This window comes from Seriola dumerili, unplaced genomic scaffold (assembly GCF_002260705.1).
Source record: "Seriola dumerili isolate Sdu_G_001 unplaced genomic scaffold, Sdu_1.0 BDQW01000052.1, whole genome shotgun sequence".
Taxonomy (NCBI): domain Eukaryota; kingdom Metazoa; phylum Chordata; class Actinopteri; order Carangiformes; family Carangidae; genus Seriola; species Seriola dumerili.
In genome coordinates this window covers 20,842,081-20,865,093 of record NW_019174307.1, presented here as the reverse complement: position 1 = coordinate 20,865,093, position 23,013 = coordinate 20,842,081, and the positions used below count along the sequence as shown (strand labels likewise).

Here is a 23,013-nt window from a genome sequence, read left to right as displayed (position 1 = left end):
CAGTTGATCATGGTAATGACACGGCTCCAAGCATTTTCTACTTAAAAAGGCGAGAGAGAAAAAAGAAAAATTGTGGTAGTTTGTAATAGCTTCCTGTTGGTAGAAGTTTATTTAGATACCATAAAAATGATGATAGCTTGTATTTGCATCTATTATTGTATCTATTATTTCGGGCACTATAAGCTCATGACCGTAGGTGAGGGTCGGAACGAAGATTGACCGTTGAATCGAGACCTTTGGCTTCCGGCTCGGCGGTACAACGTCCACATCACTTCTGATGCTGCACCCATCCGCATGTCCAACTCCTGCTTACATCCTACCCTCACTCGTGAACAAGACCCTGATATACTTAAACTGGGGCAGAAACTCCGACCCAATCCAAAGGGAGCAAGCCACCATTACCAGAACAGTGGCCTCTGGTTATACTACTAGTTAATTTATTTGATTTCATTTCTGCAGAAACAAACAGTAGGTTTTAGTCTAACATCTACCAGAATCTGCCATCCGATCTATCTGGGTTAAACGATTCCTTTTCCTACAACCTTCGGGGGATGTTGGGTTGATGAATCTTGACTCCACCCCAGGAGCGTTTCCTCATCACCTACATATTCATGAGCTTGTAGCCACAGCTCAGCCGTGTCAGCCCCCTGATTAAAATCTCCCATTACACGAATGTACGTTATCACAACTACTGGGCGAAATAGTATTCCGCTGGTTAATACCTAATGTATGATATGTTAATATCTGCAATGATTTCCCTCGTCGGACGAGAAACAAAGCGACACGCTGCTGAACTGAAAACAAGTGAACATCGAGCTTCTTGCCCTTTCTTCTTCTCAGCCCAACGTGCAGAGCCAGATGTCTTGATGATGACTGTAGCAGTAGGTGGAGTGGTGAGGAGTGGGGTAAGAGGTTTCACTGATGATCACTTTATAATGATTGCCTGAGGGCTCAAAGCTGCTTTGTGTGAGAGAGGAGGAGGAGGAGGAGGAGGAGGGTTTGAGGAAGGGGAGGACAACAGTGATGATGGGAGGAAGATTTGCTTGTTGAAATTTGCAGGCAGTTTTCCAACACAGGTCTTTGACTTCAGGCTAAAGTGGATGAAAGCAGGTAAAAAGTTGCTGTATTTATCACATTTATTGCATGTTTGTAGGATGAGGGATCCCTCCTCTGTTTCCTTCTTTTATTCCTGGTAAATTTTCTTTTGTTTTTCCTCATCCAGATTCAGGATGTAAAGACACAGATTCTGATTTGTGATTTTGGACTATATGGATGAAATTGACTTGGCAGCTCGTGTGAAACTGAAGGTTCTTCAAGAAGCATTTTATGGCTACATACATGATATTATGATAACTCAGGCACATTAGTAATGGAGCAGCACTGTTCTTGGATTACAGGGTGCAGCCAGTTAGCTCTTGTATTACAGTATGGTCTCTGTCATGGTAATTCATGGTAATTCATGACAAGAGACTGCCAGTACACCACACTGATTAAAACTCACGAGCCAGGGTTCATCTGGTATTATTTGTCACTGAGAGTCTTTTAAATGTGGCGTCCCATTAGGCAAATTAGACTCATGTCATCAAAAACCCACACAACAGTGTCTCTAAGACAGTTATGTGATTTTTATGCTATTTTTCGTGTTATATGAACACCATCTGCTCCTGTTAGCAGTGACTGGTATCTGTCCATCTAGATGAGTGAGCCCACTACATCTTCTCCAACTTTGCAGACTTGGGGTTGCACATTTGCAGTGCAAATGAGACGGAGGACAAAATTGAATTCTTGCTCCCAACAATACGTCAAATTTCCCTCAGAACTCCTCAACATGCCCCCACCCCCACCCCCCCAGATTAAACTTTCAGCAGGGCTGCTGGTGCCAAATTGGACAGCAGGAAACAGGAGGATTTGCCGGCTGCTGAGTCCAGCAGGAATGTGCATAAGCCCTTCAAACAGAGTAAAAAAAAAAAGAAAAAAAAGGGGTGAAGTTTGATGAAAAACATCACCTTGTAAGTTCATACCTGCAGGCTTTAGTTTCTCTTTTTTGCATTGTCTAGAACGTATGTGACCAAATGGCGATAAGGGCTGGAGTCCTTAAAAAAGTGGTGCCACTAAATAATTGGAAAAAAAACATTACCCACAATGCAGCTCTCTATAACTCTGAGGCTGTTAGGGTTTCTGTTAATATTGATATAACTAGCCTGTAAGTGACTCAAGGGAGCTGCTGCGGCGCAGTGCAGGCACCTGGTTGGTCCTTCTACCTGCCTCATGTTTATATTAGCACTGTGGAAATTCAATAACAGGGCCGGGTGTCATGGTTATTTCATGCCATGTTATTGGTTCTGTATGTGTTACGTATGTATTATTAAGGGTACAAACTTACAAGTTAACGTTTTTCATAAAATTTATACTATTAAAATTCAGTCGGTATTAATTACAGTTTGTAATTTGCTGGAAATGTATGTTTTTCTTTACATTGTGGTTAAATTGAATAACGGAGGAGATGGTACGCACCGTAGTGATGCGGGGAAGGTGGGAAATGATGCTGAAGAACATCAGTTATGTAACTCTTACGCTGGTGGGGTACAACAGTGATCCGTTTTACAGCTTGCTTTTTTTGGTTGTTGATGTATTTGCCTCTGACCAGTTGATGTAATGAGGTTTCTGAATATCCCACTCGGACGGCCCCGTGTATGTATATACTGTTGGATTCTGAGGGATTTGCTGACCTTTCTCTGGCTAAGCTGGTGAGTGCATGAAACCCCCACCCCACCCCTCCTCCCTCCTCCCTTCTTCTCCATCCTGAGCAACTTTCTCTGTTCTCCCAAATGACTTTCCCTCAGTTACTCTTTCTATTAATCTGTCATCCACATAGACCTACTTCAACATCCTGCACTAGATACAGTGGATGCAGTGAACGTATGTTGGGACGGAGGAGATCAGAGACAGCTGCAGTAGCAGGCTACAGTTTTGTGTTGTCATGTATGAAAGGACCCAAAACAAACACTGTAAGAAGATTATTTCATCACTATCAGCAAATTAAAAGAAATAATTCTGTCCAAAGCTTTTCGATCCACATGAGCGATTTCCACTGTATTTTAGTCTCAGCAGAGCCGGAACATGTAAAGGGAACACAACCCTGGACATCTCAAACACTAGTTAGCAGTAATACATTGTGCAAAAAGGAACGAAGAAGGCAATTACTCCCCTGGTTAACAGCTCAAAGCCTCATTTCCTCTGTTGCAGTCGGACAGTTGGATCATTCAGATGCTTCTTGTGGTTCCTTTTTCATGAGGAGGTAAAGAGATGGAGTGCACTATGGGAAATGTTCTTTGTAGAATTTGACTGCCCTTGTGTCCGTGTAGGAGATCGTTGCCTTGAAGAAACGTATGCCATGTTGCCTTCATCAACTTTTACCTTTTTGAAGTGCTCTTTGGATCTTGCTGCGAGGACTGAAAAAGCAGAAATGGAGTTGCACTCGGGCGCGAGATGTCAGTGGGGTCGAAAAGGTCGAGGCTGTCTCGGACTCGATGTCAGCATCAGTGTTTTGTAAGAAAATCGTGTAAAAGCTGAAATAATGCACTCGTTGATTCTCATGGCAGCTGCTCTGTGCAGAATAAACCACAGAAGATCGTAGAGCCGCCATGTTTATTACAACTGTGTATTCAAAGCAGACTCAACAGTGAATAACTATACAACCAGAGATTCCCCTGGATGCACCCCTGTAGAAATATTATGTCAGTATTATATAGATCTACCCTCAGCTGTTGGTTTTGTGCTGAGTGATTTCAGTCTAATCCCAGCTTGGCATTTAGTTGAACATACAGTTGAGGCAAACCTTTGATGCGTTAACTCTCCATTTTACACATACGCTTCATGTCTTCTTTTGCTTTTCCTCCCCCTTCTCCATTTCTGCGTACAGACAGTGTATTAAATGACTCTACAGTAAAAACCCTTTGGCTCCAGTCCTGGAGACGGGCAGTCAGGCTGGGGTTTCAGTCAGGGAGCTGATGTTGAGCGGAGGGCCCAGTCCGAACAGTAACCCTCTGAGGCAGAAAACAAAACACAGCAGATGTTTCAGTCTGGTGCCAAATAAGTTGGTAACCAGTCGTCCACTACCAGCCAGACTGGTCTGAATCAGCCCGGGGAGTTGGATTGGCTTTGTCTGTCGCCGCCGGGCTCATTACAAACCAGGCTGAAATGCCGTGATGGACCCGGAGCCACAGGGAAGGTGGAGGTTTTGGGGTTGATGTCTGCAAAACTATTTTTACAAAAACTGTGTAGCAGCCTGTGACAGTGAGTGTAAATTATCTCTTAATCTGTCAAGAGCCAACATGGCGGAACAAAGTCTAAAAGGCTGGAGCTGAATACAAAAGAACAACATGGTAATCTTCGCTATTTATACAAAACTGTGTTTCTGTGAATATTGATAACGATAATTAACCTCTGAAAGCAAAGTGTAGGAGCCCAGCTGATTCATCAACTGGCACGTAATGTCACCTACTTTCTTTTCCCTTCAGACACCTAAAAAAATGAGATAATGTAGAAACGATGTCAGTGTTTGAACAGCTGAGCTGATACTGGTTAATCCCCAGTATCCAGGACATGTTTTAAACTGCTCTTCGAGGGTTCCCCATTAAAGTATAGTGTATTCAAAAGCAGTTCACCCACAATGACAAGAAACTTTTTCCTCTCTTAACTCGAGTGGTGTCTACCCATGCAGGCAGTTAGGCTTTTATTTGCTCCATTAAAAATATCCAACCATGAGATTTTTTTCCCAGTACAATGGAGGTGAATGTAATTTAATTTTCACAGAACTGAAAATTACATTTAAAAAAGAAACCAACAGCAGCATAATTTAAAAGAATCATTGTCTCGGTTATTCTAGGCGTAGTATTCACAACTAAATTAGACGCTATAAAAGCAGTAATGCTCCTTTTATACCGCTCATCTGTACGAGTACAATTTTGTAGAGTTGGATATTAACCGTGAGAGAATGTAGGCAGGAGGAAGCCAGGGCGGAGAGTTGTGTTGAGGGCATCAGAAGGAGCACAGTGCTAGAGACTAGGTGGGATGGAGGAAGAGGGTAAAAAAAAAACAAGAAGCAAAGTCAGAGAAGCTGCCAGTCAGCAAATATAAGAGAATAAGAGAGGGAGTCCTGGAAATGTGGCAACACCGGAGCTCAGCCCAGATCAAGTCAAAACTTCACTTCCAGCCGCTCAACACCATCCCTACACTTTTCTTCCACTCTCACTTTCTACAAACACTAAAACCAAATGAATTCATGCAACATATGCACACTAAACACACACACACACACACACACACACACACACACACACACCTGAGCTCTCCATCATAACCCACTCTCCCACAGCTGACAGTTTACGAGACAGAGAGAATGGAGACTGAATAATGTCATCACGTTTTCCTCATCACGTTTTCCTGCCTCGTGTGAATTCGTACCGGGAGAGCTCTGAAACCTGTCGTCTAATGAAACTGGCACAGGGGCCGAGAGAGGGAGAGAGAGATAATGGAGGAAGAAGAGAGAGAGAAAGAGAGAGAGAGAGAGAGAGGGGTGTGAGATTGTGATAGATGGAGAGGGGAAGTTGAAGAGTTTGAGGGAGTTCAGTTGAGGCAGAGTGAAGGTGTGTGGTGTGAATTCAGTCAAAGGAAAAAGGATCGTACATGTAAGAGAGAGTGGCAGACTTTTTCAGCCCAGGCTTGTGTGTGTGTGTGTGTGTGCGTGTGTGTGTGCGCGCATGAGGCTGTGGCGATAATTCCCCAAATAAATAAACCTCATCCTGGCCAATTTGTCTCAGATAAGCAGTGCCTGGCAACCCTAAACCCACCTCCTGGAAGTGCCAATTCAGCTTGCAGTTGGCATTGTATGAAAGGCTGTACAGCACTCAGATGTAGGGAGGATGGTGGAAACCGACAGCGACAGACAGCGTGTGCTGACAAGAATGACAGTGAAACAATACGAGCGGAAATATGAATACAGACTGCAGGTAAAGGCTGGGTCGAGCCAGATTAACAGGGAGAAAAGGGAGATTTAGCGAGAGGAGGACGCTCGGCGAAAATGAATTGGCTACAGAAGGTTAAAGCGGTATCCTTGCATTGGGGTTTGAATGGAGCGATCAAAGAAAGATTAGAAAAAACACAAGCAAGACAGTGATGAATGAGAACAAACAGATGGTTAGTAAGAAGAAGGAGGGGCAGATGAAAAGATGGAGGGTGTGATGGAGCAGAAAGGAGATGGGGGGGGGCTTTAAGATGCGATCGCAAGGTTATGAGCAAACATCAAAGTGAGCTGAACGTCTCAAGGTTGACGAAACGCACTCCGCAGTCGGAGAAACACAAGTTAGCTGCAAATTTAAATCTGCTTTTGTTTTAAAATTTCGGCTGAAATGACAAATTGGGTCGTGTGATAAATTTAAGATGTAAATGATAATCAGTCAGTGGATAAGTTGTTAGAGATTCAGTGGCAAGAAAAGCGTAAGTAAAGCTTTTAGTATGACCCACATCTATGTATAAATAAGCTTTAAAATACGGTCATATCTTCATCCGTCTGGGTTTCCACGGCTCTGATGATGCAGAGGACCGGGTGCTCGCCCGGTGTGCTTCATTGACCCAAGGCTGGGGGGGGGGGGGGGGCAACTTAGGTCAGGTTGGCTGCAAGGCTTGGAAAACACTGGCGGAAACCTTGGTTATGAACAAATCCAATGTATTTCATCATTCATCATTGTATTGATCCTTTCCAAATTGATTGTTATGTATTGACTTCAGCAAAAGCTAATTGGAGTCAGGAGTTAGCAAACCTGGCGTCCAATCAGTTGTCGCGGTTCTGTTGTGACAAAACATCGACCTTTGTTTCACGACTATTCAGTGAGATTTTATTTTAAGTCTCGCTCATCTTTCTGATCAATCTGTATATTTAAAACATCTAACATTATCCCAAACATGATTTTATGTCTTATATCTGTTCAATCGTAAAAAAAACAGTGTCTGATGAACATTTTTCTGTAGGATTGTTAACTTTGTTTTCTAACATGTCAAAGTAAAAGGATGTTTCAACTGTTTCAACCTCGACTAACAACAGCACGTCACTATAGGTTACTATAAGAGGCTGCCCGCTGCCAGGAATTCACTAATGTAGTGAGATGAAATGATGTGGAGGATTCCTGAAACAGCTCGGACGACACCTGGCTCGAAAAACATGGCTCGATTTTGTAACGTCAATATCACGTTCTTTTGTTTTTTTTTTTCTCCGTCGTATTCGTAGCAGAGATGGCGGTTGCTCGCCGCGGTGCATCGTTGTTGTGTAGCGTAGAGGAAGCAAAACGTCGACATGAAAGGAATATTCTCTGACTCGAGAACTTTGACGGGCCTCACGTTGCTCTGACTGCCTGAAGCGGACCTGGAGGTGATGAAAGTGACAGAAGGGAGGGAGATAGGGGTTGTGTGGTGCAGCAGAGGGGCTCTGCTCCACCAACAGTCGGGCCAATCTGTCAAGATCCGGCAGGCGGCCAGGGCATCTTGCTATCAGCCGTGCCTGCCTGACTGCAGTGTATTTTTAGAGTGATTTAGCGGTTCCTGTCTATAATGATAATAACGCTGCAGCTCCTGCATAAAGCCAGACGCTCTCCCTTTGAATGGAGTCTCAGATAAGAGGGGATGGTGGGGAGGCTCAGGAATTCCAGCAGCACACGCTTGCAGCTGATATGAAATGAGGAAGAATTTAAAGGGCAGTGACACTGACTTTTACCACTGAAATATGTTGTTAATTTACGTGCATCAAACCGAGCCAAACGCAGCGAGCAGAAATAGACGGGGGCCGAGATGATCTGATGAGATCCCGCAACACCTTGCTGCATTGTTTTACATATTAATGAGGAGGTTTCCTTGAATCTGCTGTGACTCCTTGACACTTGTAGATATGTAGTTGGTTTGTTCTAGTGCCAGTATGTTCACATAAGATTATTCTTTTGATAAAAAAGGAAATATCGATCCAACAACATTCATTCATGATAGATATCTGATATGTATGATTGATGAAATGATGCCCAAGATCTGCTCTAAGTGTTCTCAGCAGTAGCAAATCGTCACCTGTAGTCAGAGTACAATTAGGAAAATCTAATCAATAATAATAAATATCCTTATAATAACAATATTAACCCGGGGTCTACTGGCAGCAGTTTTCACTTCTGCTGGGCATCATCACATCTAAAAGCAAACACATGACGATATTGATTTTTAAGTGTCCAGGCTGAAGCACAAAGATCGACTGACCAGTTAATTACATTTGAATCCCCCGCCCCATGGGGATGTGTTTGTGACGATACTTCTCAAAGTCTGTAAGTATTTAAATTAGCACAACATTAAATGGCTGTGCATTATTAGGAGATAGCGGCCCCAAAGCTGGAGGTAGGGAGTTGCTGACCTCAGCTGTGCTAGTATTACAAAGATAAACAGGGAAAATACAACACGGAGTAGAAGCAACAGCAACTTGAGGAGTTGCGGCTTAATTAAAGGGGCAAAAAGTTACATTTTATTTCCGCGGTGCACAAAATAATCACACTTTTCCAGGGGGTTCTGGGGTAGTTGAGATTTCTGGCTTTAAAAACTGGCTTGTACTTTAATTTGGAGTCCTCTCCCCTGTTGTCAGAAAACTGTTTTACACTCGTGACCAGAATCATAATGCATATTAGCCCTAATGTCCTGATCTTCAAACCGTGACGTTGAAGTGACTGAGGCATATTATCATTTTATGATGCTATTTTACACTGCACTAATTAGCTTACTGTCCCATCTCTGTTGCGAGGTATTAATCTAATTGTGTCAGTTGCAGACTTCTGTAATTAACTTGGAAATCCTGCTCGTCACAGATGCAGGCTGACGGAGGTTATATATCGTATAACGGCTGACAAAATATTCATTTTAACCTTGATCCATAAGAGATGACTGAGCATGCTTCAGTTTTACTGTAGCTTGCAGTCGCATGGCTGCATCCTGAGCTTTCAGATGAAGTTCACACAAAGAAAAGATCAGTTCAGATGCTGCGTATTGATTTTTTTCTAATTCGGTTTTTCATGGAAAAGTCGATATTCTCCTGAACGTTTGCTCCTCTGAGCTTCCGTAGAGGATGGGAATATTGATAAATAAATGTTAAAAAATAAAACAAAAATAGGACAAGAGAGAGGTCATCGAATAAATAAGTTATAATTAGCAGTATAACTGTTGGGCATACAAAAGAGCAGAGAAACGTAAAGAAGCCCACCATATGTCTCTTCTCTGAGTGTCACCACAGACTCACACTCGTTCACCAGCTCTAGAAGGAGGAGAGAGGTGATTTTCTCATCGGCTGTGACTTAATTCATCGTCCCGACACACCAGAGGGAGAGGGAATAAACAGATATTGTGTTTGAGAGAGTGGACGAGTCAGAGCTGAGAAGAGAATGAGTTCTTAAGATGGACGAAACACACAGATGTCAGTACAGAAAGGGCTGAACAGACACAGTTCATCGTGTGCACTCGTTGTTCATCCAGTCACTTCATGTCACAGCGCCTCATGCTGGTCGGGGGTTAACACTGCACACACTTTCTTTGCTTGGGAGATGTTATGATTCATGTCATGTTGTTATGACTTTGGGTTCTCATATTCTCAGGTGAACCCGACTGTCACGCACCGATTGTCTCCTCACGACATCTATGTGCTGTGTAAAGCCTACAGCTCTCTCTATGTGGACTTGTGTTTCCTCCTCTGTTTCTGATGGACATGCAGACAAACATTTAATTGTATATATTTGAATTGTATATTAAAATTTGTATGAGTAATTCCTCATTTTTTCACCTCAACAGATGTGTTAGTTTCTCCTTCACAAATTAGGCCCATTGTGTTTTGTGATTAGGTTTCCACTCATAATTCCCAGAGGTGCGGGGGTTTTTCTTCTGAAACAAATTGGCTTGTGCGTGACTGGACAAATTAATCTAATTTTCCTTTTTGTTTTACCATGTCTCTTGTGCAGGTAATTCCCAACTAGGGGCGACCATCGTGGATGCTTTAGACACGCTGTACATCATGGGCCTCCACGAGGAGTTCAAGGACGGTCAGGAGTGGATTGAACAGAATCTGGACTTCGGTGTGGTGTGTACATACTTTCCTTTTTATAAAACATAAGAATGGACGAAACGGAAGCTGAACAATCGGGAAATCTTTAGATGTGATGTTCGGTGCTGCTGATTCTGTTCCCGCACTACATTAGAATGTGGAAGAGGACAGAGACTGTCACTTTCAACGAAAGAATAGAAAGCAAGATGGACAGTGACTCTGCTGTCCTGGTTTCATTTAGGAGCTCATTCCAACAATCAGAGAAGAGGCTTGGCTCAGATGAGCGACCACAGAGCGAGGGATGGTTAGATGTCCAGAGGCTTTTAGACGAAACACGTTAGGAATTAAAAATCATAATATTTATCTGATTTATTGATCAGTAGCCAAATGTTGATAGTGTAACCTCTGTGATGGGGCCCTGGCTGATTAATGAGCTCTGTTCACTTAGAGTAAAACAATAATGTAAGAGGAATTAAAACAATTTAAATTAATTCTTGACATGGTTTTCAAGATGCCACCCAGCACTACTGGGTCCGGAGACCCCCAGGGGCGCTAGAGGGTGTTTCTGAGGTTCCCAGCAAAAAGGGGAAGAATTTATTTTCACTATAATTTCATCCATTAGTAACACAATGACAAAGCATGCGACTAGTCTGGTCACAGGTTTCAAACACTCTCTGTAATAAAACATCTAAAAGCATGGTCTAATTTGTGTCAGTTTAGTGTTCCTTAATGTGGAAACGTTTGAGAACCACTTCATTAGAAACATTGATACCATGCAGGTGTTGCTCATATGGGATTCAAACCTCTGACCCTGGCTGCATTAGCACCACATTGTCACTAATGTGCTGCACTGGCTCTGTCAGATCGTATCAAAACCAAAGTAAAAAACAAAAAGAAGCTGCAACTAATTCACATTTGTATTTGCATCTTTTTTCCTGCACATGTTGGACCGGTCAGAACTGTTGTTTTGATTTGGATTCTTTTAAAAAATGAACCAACTTTCTTGGTTTTTCTTTCTCCCATTTTTCTCATAAGGTTACACACTTGTGTGCCAGAGAATAGATCCATATTTTCAGTGTTGTCTTTTAGAAAAACCTGCTCATGTTTAATATAGTCAAGAGGGTTGTATTTAATAGAAGTGTTGTAAATTAATATTTAAATTAATAACAATAATAATAACACTTAATTTCTTATCTTGATTCCCTGCTGAGTGTCTGTTGACGTTCGTAACTCATGTTCTTCTGTCTGTTTCTGTCAATTTTCATTCCCGTCTCTCTCTCCTCTTCCGTTAACAACCTCCTCCTCCTCTCCGTCTCTCTTGTCCATCACCTCTGCTGCTCTGCTCATTTATTTCTTTTTCCAACCCCCCCTCCTATTAACAGCCTCCTTCTCCTCTTTTTCACCCGTCACTGGTGTCTGTCTGCCCTCTTTTTCTCTTCTGTTATTTTTTTATTCTTCTTACAACCCCCCCGTCTTCATCCTGCTTTACTTTTTTATTATCTAGTTTTGTCTTCACTGTGGCTCTTGCCCTCTGTTTTATTTTATAACCTCTTTGTACCAGTTTATTGTCCTCAATCTCCTCTTTTTCATGACATTTAACAATCACAGTTTTTATATCTGTCCATCTATTCATCATCTGCTCCATCTCCCCTAAATTTCCCCGGAGAACAATATTCTGTCCATGTGTGGGTTCTCCTTGCTCCCCCCCCCCCGCCGTCTCTTTTCTTTCCTTACTTTATGCCCGCACCAATGTATGGCGCACTGGCTTGTTAGTACCCCTACTGAGGCAATCATAGGGCAGCTAGCAGGTAGGCAGAGGGGATCTAACAGTCTGACACTTGGAGGGCTAATTAACCTCAGGATCACTGTGGTGGAGCAGTGGAAGGAAGGATGGAGGGAGGAATTTGGGTTGGAGAACAGAGAGGCGAGAGAGGAAGAGGAGAAAAAAAGCGTAGATTGGATTGAGGACGAGGGAGAAAGGACAGCAAGGTTAAAGCAGGAGGAGAAAGACGCTTTTAACAGTCACCACATGTCTTAACCAAGATGCAATTTATTGATATTTTCAGAGTGATGTTGGCTCCTCAGAAATGCCAGCAGTTCGTTTGTCCTCCTATACGTGTTCTCAGAGAGTTTTTATGAAACAAAACTTCAGGTTTTAAACACAGGACAAATGTCTATATATGAATGGATAGAGGAAAGTGTCAGTGTTAAAGGGATGTAAGAACCACGTTGATAGGCCAATGAATAAAGCTTCTTTTCTTTCTTTTTTTTTTGCTTAAATCATATAATGTTGCCAGTGAGTCAGTGAGTTAGCTGTTGGCTACAGGTTCAGCTTTTCTTTTTTCTTTTTTTAGCCTACATTTGTTAATATTTTGACAGATTTGCTCCATGAAGCGTCACACTCAATTAACTATTGTCATTTCCCATTTGCTCTGTAATCATGTACGCACACAGACAACAGCTGAATTACTTTTGATATTGAAGCTGTAGAAAACAGGTGATTTTCAAGCAAGAATCTGCAGTTACGGTGAGAGCTATGTCGTTTTTTTTTGTATGATTTCTGAGCTGATTTATGGACATTAGACAGGGAACACACTGACTGTGTGGCGGCTGCAGAATGTTTTTATTTTGGCGCCCATGTTAACGGGTAAGAGCAGACACACTGACTGCGTGGCTCCAAGCAGAAATAGATGGAGAAAAGACATGTTGATAGTCATATTGACATCATACCAGCAACATTACAAAAATCTGACACCTTCCACTATAGTTGTCTCTGTCTAAGTTGAATCTGAATATGATATAGACGTGAAAAAATATGAATATATTTTTTAACCATTTTAGCAGCTGCGTGTGGAGACAGTGATATTTTAGGGACATTTTCTGTCAAAAATAAATCTGTCAAATGAATAAATATGAAATCCAACTTTTGAGTAACCTGAAAACTCTATGTTGAAAGATGGAGCACACATTTAAATTTGACTGAGGTGCGGATGAAGGAGCGTGATTTTTTTACACAAATTACGTCAGTGGAGCGCTGAAGGTTCGCCGTACTGAAATTACCATAAGTCTGGATTTGTTAAATGGTTCTTCTGAAATGAATGAAAGAAGAGGATGTACCTTAGAGGTTGATAGAAAAAGGCAGGAGTACAGGGACAGGAAAAGAAACCTTGGATGAACATTAAGGTGTGCTGAGTGGACAGGACGGGGGAAAGATCAAGATAGATTACATGTGATGGGAAACAGGGCCATTTTATAGTTATCAAAGCCAGTAACAGTAATGTAGTGCAGATAGGAATGACAGTAAACACATTCACCTGACAATGGCAATGTCTAGATTTATTGAATAGAAGTGTTTAAGTGAAGATTTGGTAAAAAAAAAAGTAAAAAAATAAAAAGCAAAGTGAGTGCTCTGTCACAGAGTGAAGGCCAAAGTACCTGCAGCAGCAGCCATTGTAATAAAACCTGCACTGGTAACAAACAGTGTGAGATCTGTGCCTCATTAAAAAAAGGTGGAGAATTATAGAATGTATGACAAATGCAATTACAATGACAGGAATATGAGACAATGAGAATAAAATGTGCTGGAGTTGAGTATTAAGAAGCAGAGGCAGCGGAGAAGAGGAGAAGCTCTTCGGTTACACAAGAGGGGAATGGAGAGAAGAGATTAGCGGGAGGAGAGGGAGGAGGAGAGAGGAGACAATGAGACTTGGAGCTCCTGTTAATGGCGAGAGGAGGAGGAGGGGGCGTGTCGCTATGTTTTCATTAACAGCTCGGTTTGATGCTCTTACACCTGCATGCATTAGGCTAAAGATTCAGGCGTCAGCTCCCAGCCACTGTAACATTCATGAAAGGTTAAGCTAGCTCAGGCTCAATCTGAGCAATATGGCCGTGGCATTACTCCGGCTTTTGCTCAGGCCTTTTACTAAACAGGTAATTCCCCCGGCTCATAGGGAGCAATATATTTCAAGCCTGCAGAGGCCTGGCAGCATAATTGGCAGCAAAAGTGTTATTAAGCTTGGCCCTTGTGAAAATCAAAGATTTGCTCAACCCAAAGGGTGCAGCCGTACCCAGCCTCTCTGGTCAGAGCTCTGAGGCTGGAATAAGGGCATAGTCTGGATTTCCATTTAGGAGATTAAAGACATCACTCTTAGTCAAGTTTAATCACCCTCCTGTGCATGCGTGTGTGTGTGTGTGTGTGTGAGTGTGAGTGAGTGCAAGTTCACAAACATTACACTGAGCTCGACTGCAGCTGTGTGTGCACGACGTCCCTGTTGGAGGCAGTTTGACCTTTTAAAGTGAGGATGTTTTTGCCCCTTTTCACTTAATCAGTTCATATTTTAAGATGAGGACAGAGATGAGTTTTGCATATATTTAAAGGTGAAATACTGCATGTATAGTTTATACCAGTTTCCAACCAAGTGGCAAAGTCAGAAGCTGAAAAATTAAGCCAACATGGAAGTACCAAAAACTGCAGTTCTTTGAATGGCCACTTGAGGCTGGCTCTAAAACCGAGTCAATCCCCATAGACTCTCATGTTAAAATGCTCAACTTTACAGCAGAAACATATTTACAGCCTCGTACAAAAAATGGTTTTGGTACAACTCTATGGAAGTTGAACTTTTTGCCTGTTTAAATTTTATTAAAGTTAAAGTTATGCATAGAAGGCGTGGCTGCTTTCAGTGACAGGTGGGTGAGCGTATGCTTGCCACAAACCGGTATACACCAAAGTCTCGGCTCCACACATGCCTGCATGCCTCGACCTCTTTGTCCATTTGGATTTAGCAGGGAGTTAGGGTGCCAAGTCAGGCGCCGCCAAGATGGCAACAGCAGAGCAGCTCACTCTGAGCTTTAAAACTGCTTCTCAGAAACCTGTGGGTGACATCCCGGAGGCTACATCTGTCTTTATATACGGTCTTTGTCCCCAAACTGTGGGCTGTGAAGGTCCTGCAGGTGAGCCGACAAATCATTTGCCAAACAATGCAATTTTAGTGAAAAGCTGTAATTAAAAATAATGTAAATATGAATATAAATTGAAATGTTTTAAAAGTTAAAAATGTTGAAAAACTATTATATTGCTGTAGCCAGACCACATCTTGTTATCTCAGTCTGATTGCACTAAAAGATTTCATCCATGACAAAAGCTGGAGAATCAAGAGTCAAGAGACAGACGGTGAATAGACAAGTGATTTCTCTCCTGTCAAACAAAAAAGAAAAATTGATCTTCTCCTGCTTTCAGTTCAATCCTGAGTGTTTGATCGTTAACATTAAAATAAAAAGTGCTCTGAGAATGTGAATTATTTGGCCTCCATATTGTTATGGAGTTGGAAGTTGGCTGCCAATATTTTTTGATATTTTCAAATAGGCCATGAGTTGGAAAAGGTTGGGAATCACTGGTTTATGCTACACTATTTTGGTTTATCACAAATTATGTGTTACTGCTGTAGTTTTGGTATCGTTTCTATCAGTAACAGTAACATTATACTCACTAAAGTGATTGGGGAGATATGGGAACATGGTGAGATCACTACAACAAACCAGTGTGAAGGATAGTTTTAGTAATAACTTGACTGTTCACTTCAGTTTCTCTTCCAAATAACTTTGTCTCTTCTGTCTTTTGTTCCTGGAGCCCAGATCACAAAAATACATTTGTGTGAATGTGTCTTGACATTATTTCCTTTGCTTGATCTTACAAAAACACAAGTGCATTTTCTCTCTTCTCTTATATTCCTTCCTTAAAAGCACAATTTCACAGTTCTCATATGGTTTTAACAAAAGTACACACATCTCTACTGTGTGTGTGTGTTATACCCTCGCTCCGACACCTCTCAATTCAGCCACCCACCTGCCGCCGCCACCAGCACATCCACCAGCTCCAGCACTAATGAATGATTAAATAGCTGCCATGTCAGGTTGAGCCAAGCAGTGAGTCATTGTTTGAGTCTCCAGTGTCCTGGTGGGGCCCCCGCACTGCAGCCTGCCCTCGGATGATGAATGTGCTGGCATGAGGTCCGCATCCATCGCCGGGCCCAAAGATCCACCAAATGAATGGACTCCGTTAACTGATGCATTAATAACCCCGCTTAAATTGAGGATCTGATCGGAGACGATGCGGCAGAGATGGAGAGATAAATTAATGCGAGCTGTCAAAGACTACATCGCAGCCCAGTTTGATTAACCAGATTTAATTAAACAGGAGTTTTATTGCAGTTTACGAGGTAAAAAAAAACAAAAAAAACATCAGCGCTTAAATGTTACACACGACGCTGTTTCTTCAGACATGAAGAAAAGCAGAGTTGTCTTTCACCGAGGCTCCGTGAGTTACACTCCGCTGTTTATTTTTCATGACACTGCTGAGCTTTCATGGTCCTACACGGTGAGAGCTGTCATGTTTGTCATGTTTAGACCCCCCCCCCCCATCTCGTCTTCTTTTTACGCTTCCCCCGTAGCATTTAGCTGAATGTGAGAGATATTTGACAGTGACTCTCTCAGCTCCTTGTGTGCTCGTCTCTCTCTCTCTCTCTCTCTCTCTCTCCCGTCACCTGGAAATGACAAGAGGAGAATGTAGAATTTCAGCCGAGTCACGTGGGCGACATGTTTTCTTCGTGTTTTTTCATGCTCTAGTGAAAGGCTCGAGCCAAACCGCGTGTTCGACTACAAGCATGCAGACACAGATACACACCACATGCTGTGAATGGGAATAAATATATATATATATGGGATATATGTATCCACAGCCTTTCACTTACTCAGTTGGGTCTTTCTGTTGCAGTATACTGTTCATATACTTTCTGCTGTGAAAATACAAGGCAGATGCAAGATATAGTGTATGAAAGAGAAGGGACTAATACCTGTGTACGAGGGCTGAATGCTGAAGGGTTTTTTTAGTTTTTTATATATATGTATTGGCTTCCAGTGTAGCTTCACTTGTTCCTATAAAGGCATTTATTACCTTACACAAAGTGAGAAAGGGCAAAAGGAAACGCACAGAAGCACCTGAGAGAAGACAGAAAACACAATGGACGCTCTAACTGTGCTGAGATCGACTCACTTCACCTCAGCTGCTGATATTGACTTTTAGATACTAAGCAATGCATTAATTGGTTGGATTATTAATTGGTCAGCAGCTTCAGGTTTTTTTAGTTCATGCTTTTTCCCACCTACATTTTTTGTTCTCATTAACACTCCACATTATTATTGATGTCTTTACTCCATGACAACTTATCTACAACTAGGAGAAATATATAGTTCACTCCGCTGCAGATGTAGTGTTAGTTCAGCCCTCCCAAGCCGTATTTTGTAGAGTAAAAGTGGGCGGTTGTGGCTCAGGAAGGAGAGCAGAAGGTCGGCGGTTTGATTCCTGGCTCCTCCAGTCCACATATCAAAGGGTGCCCCCCATGTAACCACCACCATCGGTGTGTGTGTGTGTGTGTGTGGGTATGTGTGGTAGAAAAGTACTGTCCGATTGTGTGAGTGAACGGGTGGATGTGTTGTGTAGGGTACAGCGCTTTGAGTGGTCGATATAAGACTAGAAAAACGCCCTAAAAGTGCAGTCCTTTTACCATTCAGAGAGTAAATGGTAAATGGACTCAGTCTTAGCTCAGTGGTGAACTCCTGCCACACCGGAGTGTCTCTGCTGACAGCGCTGTCAGCAGAGACACCGGAGGTGAGAGTATCGGACCTGCCGACAGAAACGAGTCGCGCTTCCCCGCACCTGCTCTATGTGGCATGTGCCGCCGTCCATTTCCATCACATGTCCCTGCTTCCATCACTGTTCTTTCATTTTAAGATATTAACTATCGCAGAACAGAAACCAACAAATATTTGAGAAACTAGAACCAGAGAGTTTTAGCATGTATTCGTTAAAAGCGATTAAAAAATGATTAATTGATGGTCAAAATTGTTGCGTGTGACATTTCTGTCGATTAACTGATCATAAACAATATACATGTGTAGCTCACACACTTTCTAAGGTTAGGTATAAAAGGACAAGCTACAGTTTATAGATTAGCGAAAGTAACGAGACTCGGAGCCACAGCTGACGATACAGTAATCGAAATATTCCCATGATCCCCTGAGTGCGGACCTCAGGCAGAGGCAGTGTCACAGTAGTGACAGGATGTGATTAAAATAAACAACAGTGATTATCTATGGCAGGAATCTGCACAAAAAGAACATTCTTATGAGATGATTTGACAAATCTCTGTCTATACTGGGGCAGGGTGGATATTAATAGAGAAGAGGTTGCAAAGTGGCTGTAAATCACAGGGGAGAGCGAGTATGTCTCTAAGAGCTGTCTCATGCTAGAAGATCAGAGCAGGAAGTGACTCTGCCGTCCTATTTTGTAGCTTCATACCAAAACAATTCATTGGAAATCAAACTTCTCCTCTTGTGCTGCTCTCACGCGTCATTGCACAAACTGCGTGGTTCCTCGCCGCGCTATCTGTTGTTCACCGCAGGTATTTTAAAATCGGGGGGGGCGTTTTATAGCTCTGCCGCTCATTGGGGTTTTTGTGCTCCTAAACTGCAGGTTGTAAATGGCTAACAAGTGAGGCTGAGTGACAGACGGGGAGTTAGACAGATGGCTGCTACGGAACAAAGCTGGCCTTCAGCTTTACGAGAGCTTCCTGTCCCGTCATCCCTCAGTTCAACACGACAGCCACTCGGTGACTTGCAGCTCCTGCTGTTTCGGTGTGTGCTGTAGTTCTTTCATTCTTCAGATCAATTGTGCTCTTCAAAAAGAAAAGAAAAAAGAATTCAAGTTGTTCTCAGTTTGACAACATTGGGTGTTAAGAGGAAACACTTTTAAGTTGAATAGAGGTTTATGTGGCGTCTTACATCAGTGTTGAAATGATAAATGGTGGCTGAGAAGTGTCCATTGCTGCTGCTTGCATCATGTCTAAAAAAAAAAAAAAAAAAATCTGGGTCTAAGTCTCCATCTGTTATCAGTTTAATATAGCTGTTTAAAGTGATTATTTGCCTGCTATTATTTATTATATATTATATAAACAAAAGACGGATGACCAGCATAAAGAAGGGGCGCAATGGAAATTGGTCAAATAATGTTTTTCCTTTAATAAACAAGAAAACATTTACAAACAAAATTTTTTATTACAATACAAAAAGATCACTAATTTTTAAAAATGATTTCTGCTTCAAACTGTATTTATTTAATAATTATGTATACTTTAAACTGCTTTAAACTGTATAAATAGGAGGAACTGTATCAACATCTATATTATATAGTAGTTCTTCGTAGTTGTAAATGCTCAGTCCGTGCACACAGACAAAGTGGTGTCTACAGGGCGACGACTGAGTCATGAGGTTTTTTTCAGCACTGTGAGGTCATTGTTTTGTGGCTTTTTTGTAAAATATTTTCAGGGTTGAGTTCAACTTAGTGTTGACCCGCTCGCTAAAGCACGATGCAGATCAGGCAGCAGCACAAATAAAGCATTGATGGGGGAAACCTTGAGGTACTGGTGGGCGATCTGATGATCTCATATCGTGGCCGATCTTACTTAGGCTTATAATCTACTCTTCGGATGTCATTAAAAGGTGCTTTATTTAGATATTTAATTTTCAGTTCAATTTCTGCTAACCAGCAGGCGACGGCAGTCTTTGTTCACAACTTCCGGTTAGGACTTTCACAATAAAGAAGAGAGCGGAAACATAATGAGATTGTGATTCACATTGTGGATTTTGATTCTACCCAAAAAGATAGTCAGATGATCGTTAGGCCAGACCGCCCACCCCCTGCCTTCAGGAGGGAAAAAAAGCAAGAGTGGTTGAGATTCGCACCTCTGGACGAAGTGGGATCTACTCAAGATTAAAATAACGTGGATGGAGCAATGGAGATGAGAGCTGTTCTGCACTATTGAACTCTCTCCTTGTCAGCACAACTGCACACATGGGATCTGAGGAGATCCCATGTGTAAGTGACACTGGTACATTATCACACCTTCTGTCAATGTGCAAAACCATTTTAACTCGAGGTCGATTGTAGGTGCTGCTGCGCTCTTTGCTGTCTTTTGCTAACACAAGAGTAAAAGACAGAAAAAAGTCTGTAAAGATGCAGGTAGAGCAGTCAGCTTTGTTTCAGGAGGGAGTCAGACCTGTTACGACCACGAGGCCAAAATCCAGCCCGCTAAAAATGACGCACAGGTCCTGAGATATAGGAGGTTCGTCCTGCTGTGGTCCTCGGTAGATAAGAAAAACATTCTGGTGGAAATTATAGTCCTGTGGATGGACGGGTGCCAAGAAGACTGGCCATTCCCCATATAATTCTACTGCAAAGGCTTCCCAGCAGCAGCAGTATAACAATTTATGACAGCTTCAGACGATGACAGAAAGGCCACGAAGCAAAAATAGCCTATGGGACGGATGAAGAGTAGGTTAGTGGAGGGTAGCTGGAAGTCAGGGGCAAAAAGGCAGTAATTTGGCCACCGCCGCTGACCCGGAACCGGAGGGTGTTACGGTTGAGCATTGAAACAGGTTATGCATGTTCTCTGACGACACCTGCTCCTGACTAAAGGCTACAGTTACCTCATGGGGTGCAATAAAAGAACACACACCACCGTGCATAAACTGAAATAATGAACGTTTTTCACGACCCCTGAAGACGGTAAAAAGCCACGTGTGTCTGTCTATCCTCTCTGGAGTGCACGCACTGCAAACCGAGGTCACACTCTGAGTCCCGTTTACAGATGCAGGTAAAATCCTCATCTCTGTGAAAATGTCAGATCAAGGTCACATTGTGGTTTGCAAATAGCTCTCAACATTTGAATGTAGTGGGCTGCAAGGAGTTCCAGTTGATTAATGTTGCCATGGCATCAAGGAAATTGTCAGTCGCAGAGAAATGACCTGATTTCACACAAATTATTTTACTGTGATAGTCTGGGAAGTATTCCTGCACTTGGTTGTGTTTTGCACCAAGTTGCTCACGGTTCCCAGGCTCATTCAAGGCCGCAGAGACAGCTGTGGCGTCTGGGAGAGCAGCAGGGTGATTATTCTTTGGGGGTGTATTAGAATGGAAAACTAGATCTGGAAGATTTGGTTGAGAGTTATCCCCAATTAATCTGTGCTGTGCAAACGAGGAAATTGAGGTGAACACCGGCAAACTCGCGCCGCTCCCTCGTAGCTCCCAGAGCTACAGAATAATAGCGAGGATGACAACCTTGGGCTTAATTAGCGAAAGAAATATGCAGCGTTTATCAACACATAGTTGACTTGTAAGTTTAAAGTTCTTTAATTCATAGGAGCTCTGAAGGCATTTTAAGGCTCTCCAGTGTAGATGTGCAATTCCACATCTACCTGTAGGGAGGATATAGTAATGTTTTTCCACACCAGTGACTTGAGGATTATTTCACTGGGAGAGTTTTTGCTTGCAAATTTCCCTGTTGGATCCAGGATTTGTTGAGGAGTACAAATTCTCTTCTCCCTCCCGACTGGAGTTTCAAAGCTTTCACAGTCTGTCTGCTGCTTTGCATTTTCAGCCGTGCACTGATGAGACCATCCTGCAAGTGTGTTGCAGTCTGCCATAGTGTCCTGTTTGTTTGTAAGTTTGTTTTCATTTTTTTAATGTTTGTTGGAAAGGACTGCCCACCTCCACTATCAAACACAAACACTGTTGTTTGCCTAAATGGCAGATGTGGCTGAAGAGCACAGGGGGCTGTGAGGGGGAACAGTATTTTTCATTAGATGTTGCTGGAAGTCATGGGTTGTGCAATCCCTCTGAAGTAACCTTCTTGAATTAATGATTTAACTGGTGTAGTGCCTGTTCAAAATGTGCCTTTCGGTCATGGCTGATTGCTCCGCCTGCGTTGGTGAAGTCTCGGCATGCAAAATTGCCCGTTACAGAAACACATCCAACGTACAGCGGTACGGAGCCTCCCCGGGGGGGCCGGCAGGGGAAAGAAGACGTGTGAAAATGTGTAGGCGCTGGGTTTAGAAATCTGTGCCTTTTTGGATCCATGTGTTCAAATGACTCGAGTACAGTAAATATGAAGTTACACAGTGAAAGCTGTGAAATGCGCAACACAATATACTGTAGCATGAAATATTACCCTGAAATCTTGCGCTCACATGTCTTGGTTTGCATGTGAAAAGCTCAGTAAATACAATCCCGGCATGTGCGTTGTAAATCGTGTGCAGTGTATCGTCAGAGTGTACTTCCACCTTTGCGACGCGCTGTTGTTGTAATCGACGGCGGTGACGTGGATGTGCCGCCGTAGCGCTAACCGGCTGTCGCGTAAAGCTTCTCGAGAACTGATCATCTGGAAAACTTGATTCCTCAATGTATAGTGAGATGAGGATGCAGTCTGTGGGAGCCTGAGCTGTTAGTGAAGGTGTGTGACTTACCTGTGACTCTGGCTTATTTCTTTTTGGACAGTCTGTTTTGTGAGGAATGCAGATCTCTTCCCCCTCTATCCGTATATTTCTTATTTCTATTTGAAGGTTGTGCGGACCAGTTGATACAAACACAGTAGAGAAAGACATGAAAGGAAACACACACTGTGCTGGTGGTCCAGAAAAACATCCAAGGCGCTCATAAGAAAAAAAAACCCCGACTCCAAAAGACAGAAAAGATGAAAGAAAAAAACATGAACCGACTCACAGTGTCACAAATGAAGTGAAAGAGATCGGCACAAATCCATCAGCGTGTCTGTACAACAACCTGAACATTTGTTTGGTGTTATATCTGCTCTCTTGTTTTCCCAGAATGCCGAGGTGTCCGTGTTTGAGGTCAACATTCGTTTCATAGGAGGACTGCTGGCCGCCTACTACCTCTCTGGACAGGAAGTAAGTGCTCGCCTACTGTGTGTGTGTGTGTGTGTGTGTGTGTGTGTGTGTGTGTGTGTGTGTGTGTGTGTGTGTGTGTGTGTGTGTGTGTGTGTGTGTGTGTGAGC

At 42.6% G+C, this 23,013-nt stretch overlaps 1 protein-coding gene across 1 annotated transcript in view; it reads left to right on the top strand.

Annotated features, from left to right (window-relative positions):
- The window catches only part of man1a2 (mannosidase alpha class 1A member 2), a 130,954-nt gene that overhangs the window by 52,036 nt on the left and 55,905 nt on the right, over nt 1–23,013 (top strand). The window contains exons 4-5 of the mRNA XM_022741006.1: nt 10,029–10,147; nt 22,826–22,906. Coding sequence (XP_022596727.1) covers nt 10,029–10,147; nt 22,826–22,906 — 200 coding nt within the window. The remainder of the gene's footprint in view (nt 1–10,028; nt 10,148–22,825; nt 22,907–23,013) is intronic.